We start from the raw sequence: 8656 nt of genomic DNA on the forward strand, positions 1-8656 counted from the left end.
ATAATTACAAGACCATTCGCAAGAACCTTTGTAATAATCTTAAATTGGAAGTTAGCCAAAGCAATAGGCCTATAATCTTAATTTGCATATATAATTTATATTTCTATTTTACTTATTTTGCTAGGTTAGTTTTTTATTTTATTTTAAAATTTTGATATATTTTTAAATTATAATTTATTTCTATATAGGGAATTGAATAAAAAATTAGAATTAAATATTCACCACATATAATATATTTCATATATTTTTATGAATAAAACAGGAAATCCCCATCATTAGGTTAGTGCAATTTGAGCAGTGGTATGATTTTACTATTGCTATTTTTTTTTAAAAGTTGTACTTAATTAATTGCTAGACTCGTGATATACTTGAAACATAGGTGTTGAATTTAGTGGATTTGCCATTATTAGAATGATAAAATGATGCTAAATGGATTTAATTTATATGAAAATAAATTAATATGTGAATTTATTTTTACTCTATGTAGGAAAGTTGTTGCCCGTAAGTATTTCAGGTAAACAAATCAATTATGGTTCGGTTATGTTTTGAAACTTTAAATTTATTGCGTTTGTTATAGATTAAAACCACCATTTTGATTTCCATAAAATTTAGTTTAATTAGTCATTTTGGTAGGTTAAATATTATTTACTGGGTCAAGATTTTGCAATTATATGTGAATTTTTTTATCATCTTATTTACATATTCAAAAGAAACACAATTTGGTATAAAAGATAGGAGTCCTCTGTTCAATTCAATTCTACTTGGATATATCCAAAGATAAATAATTTTATCTTCAACTTTCAATCAAAATCAATTATTACCGTGATAGAATCAAACAGTTAAAGCAAATGAGTTGTTCGGAATTTGGAAATAGTATTTTTTTTTTATGGGTTGAAAAGTCTAAAAATAAAATATAAATGTTAGAATTTAAAATAAATTAGGCCTGAGATCGATATTTTAGCAACAAATCTAAATAAGTCTAAATGTAGTGTTAGGTGTATTGATTTTTTTATAGAAAAAGGGTTATGGACTAGTTTTACATTGATAGGAATAGGAACATAGATTTTATTATTTCCATAGATAATTTTAATTATTAAAAAAAAACGATATATATAATTAAGAGGTGATTGTTTATTTCAAAATTAATTTAAAATGTTTCATTTGTAAGATTTATCTCAGTTGACAAATGATGAAATTATTCTAAATATCACATCTATATGTAAATTTATTTATTTTTTTATCTATGGATATTTGAATTCTAAACATCACATTTATGTGCAAATTTATATACTATTGATATAAAAAAAAATGGAGGTGTTTAAAGAAAGAAAGGAAAAAAAGTTAATTGGAGGGGTAACATGAATTTTTTCCTCTGCAACGTATCTTTAATTTGTTGTTTTCTTTTTAGCGTTGAAATTTATTGTTAATATTGCATTATTGTTACCTTTAAAAAGAAAATGTTTTATTGCAATTTTGATTTTTTTTATTTTTATTCAATTTAATTTTGATCTTTCTATTTTTATTCAATTTAGTCTTTTTATTTTAAAATCAAACAGTTCTAAACTTTTTTTTAAATATTTTTATTAAAATATAATATATTTAAAACGATATATAATATGATGATGGTAAATAATTAATAAACATAAAATTATAATAAATAATAAAAATAAAAATAAAACAAAAAATGCAATTAAGTAAAAAAGGTATAATTATTTTTGAGGCAATTTGATCACTGTAGACTGCTTTTTTCAAAAAAAACTGTTATTGTATCTTGAATGGCTATATAACAGATTGGATTTTCCATAGCCTCACCCTAGGATAAAACCTCTGTCACTCACATGTTTCTGTTTTCATTTGAGAGAGTACAATCTTTTATTTTTTATGGTTTTCTTAACCGCAAGAAATGTTTGTCGGTACTAAATATGACATCTCTTTGGCTTAGATTTGAATCACATTTTATTATAAAGTGAAACTAAACTCTCTTTCCTTAGACTCAACTTCCATTGTGAATCAATGGTATTGGATAATTTAATCATGGTTTGACATAATACCAATGTTCATTATTTGTGGTGAGCCAGCTAGGAGGAACACTGTTAAAAGAGTTGTTGGAACTCTTGAAACAAAAACCATTACAAGTGTTATTCCTGTCGTAAAAGGAAAGTGGTCTACAGATGTCATTGGTAATCCAATTTTCTTTCAACAAGACAATGCAAGATTTCACCTTGTTTTTTTTGCTATTCAAGCTCTACTACATAAGGAAGCACCTAAAACAATTGATGAACTCATGGGATCAGAGCAGTGGAAAAAGCATTACCTTCATTGGATGTCATATATAGAGAGATGTTATTAACATATTTTTTTTGGATATATTTTAGAGAAACAAATAAAAGAATCGTAGCAGTTTTATGAAAAATGCTAACGAGTGCCCCAAAGCCTATGAGACGTTAACATTTTTCATAAAACTATTATGATATGCTTTCTAAATAGTCTTAAATAATTCAAACATCAACCAAACGACAGAGCACATAAGATATAATATGTTTTCTAAATAAAAAATCAATAAACATGAATACAAATATAGAGAGAAAAATTCAACAAGAATGAATACAAAGCTAAAGCAATTATTAATTCATAACTTTAAAAATATAGAGATAAATAAGGTCAAATTATACAAAATTTCAAAAAGTACAACAAAACAATAAAAAAACAGAGTACCAATTATGGTTGGAATAAAATGCATGAACTCGAATTTTCAACACATAACTAGTTTTTCATTTCAAAAGTTTGGGATTGTAAAAGCATGAACTCGTCTCAAAAGGGTATCAGACAAGCAAAATAATAAAGATGAAGCAAAATGGCGAAACAACGAAAACGGAGGTGGATGAATAGTTGAGAGGAAACGGAGGAAGACAGAGGGCGACGTAGGGTGCAGACACACGAAGAGAGAAGACTCAAAAGAGAAATGTTATGCGAAGAGAGAAGAGATGGCTTTTCTATTTGTGGCGTCAACCATGGACCATGGCTTCATTAAAGTTCATTTTAATTTTAGAGTTTTGGAACATATAAAAATTGATTCTGATTTTAGGATTTTGGGGTTTTGTTAGAATTAAAATTTAGAATCAGTTCAATTCACTGTATTATGGTTATAGTTCACTATATTTTTAAAACCCAGTTTAGTTAAAAAAACTGATTTTAAAATAAAGTTTGATTTTTAATTTTCTTGAACCAGTTTAATTTTAAAACAATTTAGTTTGGTTCAATTCTCTAAACGAGTTCGGTTTTTTTGTCCACTCCTACTCAAAGGACACTTGCAAAGAAAGCAAGTAGAGGAAAAAAGATATTATAAGTTGTACAATTTAAACTTTAGAATTATGAAAAGTGATATTTTTCACTCAAAATTTGCCTTTTTTTCCCTCCTTTTTAGACTTCTTAACAAACGTCCCTAGAACAGAACACTTATTAGCATGACCCTGATTTTATTAATGAAATTGTGTTTAACTTGAACATTTTAACGTATTAATAAAACTTTATATCAATCAATCCACTAATGTATAATGTATGTATTGTTAGTTGTGTGTGTATGTCACTAACTAATATCAAGAACCAATAATGTTATCATTAACTATAAACATCAAGAATTGAAAATTTGTGTTTACTTGCACATTTCACAAATATATTTGCAACAAGTTTTTAGCAAATTATTGTGAATATATTTGTGCAAAATTAAGAGTAAAATTGAGTGAATGGTAATGGTAGTATTTTAATGAATTTTATTATCATTGTGTTCAAGGAAATTGAGTGAAATTTTTTATCCCAACAAGTGACATTGTCCATTTGAAAAAAATTATCCTAGTGCAAACCATTTAGCCATAAAAAATTACTCTTTACATCAGAATATGGCTGAAGGCACCACCATTTTTTAACTGAAGATAATTTTAATGTTGTCACAACAAACCATCAACTGTTAGTGTCAAGCATCTTTCAAATGCTCTCTTACACTCCACACAAAATTTTCTCCTGCACACTTTTAATTTTGCATATGTTACAACCACAGTTTTATATTTAGAGCAATGTAAATACTATATGAAATGCATTTTTGTCTATATAGTAGTATATGGCAGCCATAGAATCTACAAGATTAGGCTTTACATGCAATTACTAGGTACATAACATAGGCAATGGATATTTGTGATAACAATTATGTCACCTAATTTTAATGTAGTACTTGAATCTGAACTCTTGAATCACTTACCAGTATTGGCCTTCTTTATGAGGAGTGTCCAAAATTTATTAATTAATTAATGTAGACTTTTTCCACAAGAATTGAAGTTTAACACTTCAACCGTGTATAAACGTGAACAAATTCATTCTGGATGGAGCATTCTATTCTAGATATTAGAAACAGCAAGCTACACTATTTATGGAGCCTTTTGAGAGAAATTGCATTCAACATTCTCAGGTTAGTAACATATTCACATTAACTTGGAGAATGAAATTTATAAAGTCATTATTAAGCACTTTCACACAGAAAGATCCACCTGTATGTTTTCCATTACACCAGAGTTTATTTTTCATGCAAATTATATAAATTAACAAAGATTCTAGTATTAACTACATATCCATTGACCTCAAAATCCTTTTTCTTCGAGTCCTTAGTGTGCTATCTGCCACATATGTCTGTAATACTGACATTATTAATGGAACTAACGCTTTGGTTTTCTTCAGCTGACTTTGAATTCAACATATTCTGCCTCAAGATGAATGCAGGTTGACTTGGAGGAGGAAGAAGTGAAACCTCACTGTTAAGCATAGAAATTACAGTAGCCATAGTGGGCCTATCTACAGCAAGTTCTTGTACACACAGAAGTCCTATATGTATGCACCTTGAAATATAATTATGATGACTAGGTTCATATATTCCTTGATCTATTAAAGATAAAATATTTTCTTCCCTCCATTGTATCCAGACCTAAATGAAAGGAAAAAAGTTTCAGTTATTTGTCAGTTGGGTCAGCAAACGGAAAAAAGAGACTGTCATTGAGCCATAAATGAACTGTTAAGACTTACAGATCCTAAAAGACTCAGAACATGCTCATTGTCATAAAAGCTTGAGTTTCTTCTCCCAGTTACGATCTCTAGTATCAAAACACCAAAGCTAAAAACATCTGATTTCTCTGAAAAAAGTCCTTGCATTGCATATTCGGGAGACATATAGCCACTGCATTAAAATATAAAACTTTATTCACCAAGTACTTATAGTTTTATAGTGTTCGGCAAGGAAAAGAACACTTACTAAGTTCCGACAACCCTGGTAGTATTAGCTTGATCTTCTCTCCCTCCAAAGATTCTAGCCATACCAAAGTCAGAAATTTTTGGATTAAGCTCCTCGTCTAACAAGATATTACTTGCCTTTAAATCTCTGTGTATAATTCTTAATCTGGAATCCCTGTGAAGATACAGCAATCCTCGAGCTATTCCTTCTATAATGTTATACCGTGTCCTCCAATCTAGGAGTTTATTTTTTGATGGATCTACAAAATAAGAATGCCATTAATACTATATTGAACATACTATGAAAATATGAAGTGCAGTAATCAAAAGCACTCCATTAGCATGCAATACAAAAACACACTGCCTGTGAAACAATTGTTTACATTCTTAAATATATCATACCAGCTGAAAAAAAAAGAGAAACATGAAAGTATGGAATTGTAAATGAGAAAGTGCTAAAGGGGGCTTCAAAGAACTAACCAAAGATAAATGCATCCAAACTTTTATTTGGCATGTACTCATACATCAACATCTTTTCATCACCTTCAATACAACAACCAAGAAGTCTTACAAGATTACGGTGTTGAAGCTTACAAATCACAACTACTTCATTCATGAATTCTTCTAAACCTTGGCCAGATGATCTCGAAAGTCTTTTAACAGCTATTTCTTGACCATCTTGCAGTTTCCCCTGAAAGAAAATAGTGAGTGACAACAACTATAGACAATGGTTTCAAACATTGTTGTATTTACAATACCTTGTATACTGGACCAAAACCACCCTGTCCAAGTTTGTTGTTCAAATGAAAGTTATCTGTGGCAGTTGCAAGCTTTGCAAAATCAAATAGCAATAGATCCTGTAGTTTATCTTGGGACATTCCTCCAATTACATCTTCACTATTATTTTCTTCTGATGTTCCACCTTTATTAAATACTACGAAGGTTTTGTTGTTCATTTTCCTTGTTGATTTGATAGAGTGCCACAGTTTAGCTAGAGTGTATAACATAACTTGAATTTAGCTCTTATACCATTGGAAACTTTTTTTTTTTAATAAGAAACAACTGGCATACAAAGACATCACTATTTACTGGCACCCCAACAACTAACAATCATTTGTAGCACACCAGGAATATATTATTAATACAAAAGGATAAAAACGTTCCAAAATAAAATACAAAAGGAAAAGAAAAGGTACATTACCTGGGTTGTTTGAAGTCCTTCTCCACATGATATATGCACAAATGACAATAACGAGAGTTCCAATTATCACTATAATTGTAATAATGATTGTTTTGATTCTCCCATTATCTGTATATAAGGAAAATTTAAATTTAAATGTAACAAATTTTATCGAAAACCATACAACATATAATCAAGTTAATGAACAATGTTTCAAAAGCATTAACTACCGAGTTCTGCATGTGCTACACGAACATATAGATCAAGTCCTCCACTTTCGAGTTGTTCTATATCAAGTAAGTTCCCAGTCCAAGACATACAACCAATCCCAGCATCATGAGAATACGCAATGCAAGAGCAATTCTCTAAGCATAAGCTTCTGCATATGTCTGGTGTAACAGCTGTACCTTCTGCATAATCTGGAACTTTAACCATCTGCAATTTTAAAAACCCATCTTCCTTTGTCCTTGTGGTTTTATTGATGACCCTTTCACATTGCAAAGGTGTCCTCCTAACACACCCACCAGTCCAGTTGTGTCTATTCCATTCTCGTATGTTTCTAGGTTCAAATCCTCTCAAACAGCTGCATGTTGGTGAGATCAATGAACTACAGCTTGCAAATTCCCCACATGTACCATAAACATCACACTCTGAGTCTCGGCTTGTCCATGTAACTTGCACTTCTTTCTGCTCATCATTCCACCTTGTTTCTTCTAATATTCCTTGTGAATTCAGGTTATAGATTAAGAATTCCACATCATCTGGGATTGTATAATATACATTAATATTCCCATCTCCACCATCTCCACCTTTAAAACCGTAAAAATATGCAGTTGTCATATAATCTATCCCTGTGAAGACACTACCATTCCAGGGACCACTGCGCCAATATGGTCGAGTTTCATTCCAAATAAACACTTCCAGTATATTTTGGCGTTCAACACTACTAGAAGAGAAACTCCCAACAGATGGATCAGAAGGGCTTTTCCATGATTTTAGTTTTACTTTCTCACCTGTTCTTTTGTTGATAGAAAGTTTCATACCAGGCAGTAATGTATCTGAAGGTTGCTGAATACTCTGCCATAAGATGTTTCCACTTGTGCTGTCCAAAAGGACAAGGTTACCGAAGTCAAAAAACTGGGAAGTGGTATTGGATGCTATGTTGGATACATTTGATGACCATATGACTTGTTTTTGTCCATTTAATACCACAAGATTGCCATCTTCAGATATTGTGACAATCCCATCAGAATCATTCAATGGATGGTTTCTGTTAGCCACCCATATGTTTGTGGATTGAGACTTCCACCAAATTCCGACATAGCGATTTGTAGAATTTTCAGGGCTAAAGAATCCCAAGGAATAGTAACCGTCTTTGGAGAGTAGAGTTTCAGGGTCCTTGATGAATTGAGATGGTGTAATGGTGTTTATGGCAATACTAACGTGTAACATATAATAAAACAGAATGAACAAACCAGAGAGCAAATTCGCACAGCTGCTGAAACACATCATTATATGATCAAAAGTTAGACTATGATATACATAAACAGACACTCTCTCTTTTCCATAAATATTTAAAGATTTCCTACTTAAAGTCCACAGTCTTAAAAATTACAACTAATGCATGGTTCTTAAGATCTCTAGCCTTTCAAATATAAAAGTTGTTTGAGACATTTCACCACTTATTAAGATTATCACTTTTCCTTTTTCCTTGACTGTCTTTTTCATTTTTTTATTTATATTTGTCTTAGTCAGGTGCCTCATGTAATTGATAAAACAATAATAGTTGTCTAATGCTTTCTAAAACTATTACTTTGAATCATCATTTTTTACATCATAGGCAAACTCATGCAATTTAATATAAAATAATCTATCATTGTATTAATAAAAATTCAATGATTCTGTAATCTATAAAAACTGTATCAATTTTATAAAACCAGGTCAAAGGCATTCTCATCTAGTTAAATATAAAATAGTTTATCAGTATATTCATAAAAAGACAATGGTTCTATAACCTGTTAAAACTGTATTGTATCCACAAAACTAAGTCAAATGCAATCTCATCTAGTTTAAAAAAAAAATAGTTTATCGTTATATTCATAAAAAGTCAATGATTGTATAAACTAAAAAAATTGTGTCATTTTCATAAAACCAGGCCACCAAATAGGTGGAGACTAGGGTGTACCACTTTAGATGCCGTGTACC

The 8656-nt window shown here is 30.2% G+C and overlaps 1 protein-coding gene across 1 annotated transcript; it reads right to left on the minus strand.

Moving 5' to 3' along the window:
• Window positions 1-4266: 4266 nt before the first annotated feature.
• On the minus strand, window positions 4267-8064 carry LOC101513672 (G-type lectin S-receptor-like serine/threonine-protein kinase At1g11300). Its single transcript, XM_027330436.2, has 7 exons — window positions 6682-8064; window positions 6473-6580; window positions 6030-6262; window positions 5752-5962; window positions 5294-5531; window positions 5068-5218; window positions 4267-4969 (listed from the first exon to the last, which is right to left on the minus strand). Exons 1-7 carry the CDS (start codon window positions 7961-7963, stop codon window positions 4661-4663), a joined length of 2532 nt encoding a protein of 843 aa, XP_027186237.1. The 5' UTR covers window positions 7964-8064; the 3' UTR covers window positions 4267-4660.
• Window positions 8065-8656: the final 592 nt, after the last annotated feature.

The sequence above is a fragment of the Cicer arietinum genome, chromosome 3 (assembly GCF_000331145.2).
Source record: "Cicer arietinum cultivar CDC Frontier isolate Library 1 chromosome 3, Cicar.CDCFrontier_v2.0, whole genome shotgun sequence".
Classification (NCBI taxonomy): Eukaryota; Viridiplantae; Streptophyta; class Magnoliopsida; order Fabales; family Fabaceae; genus Cicer; species Cicer arietinum.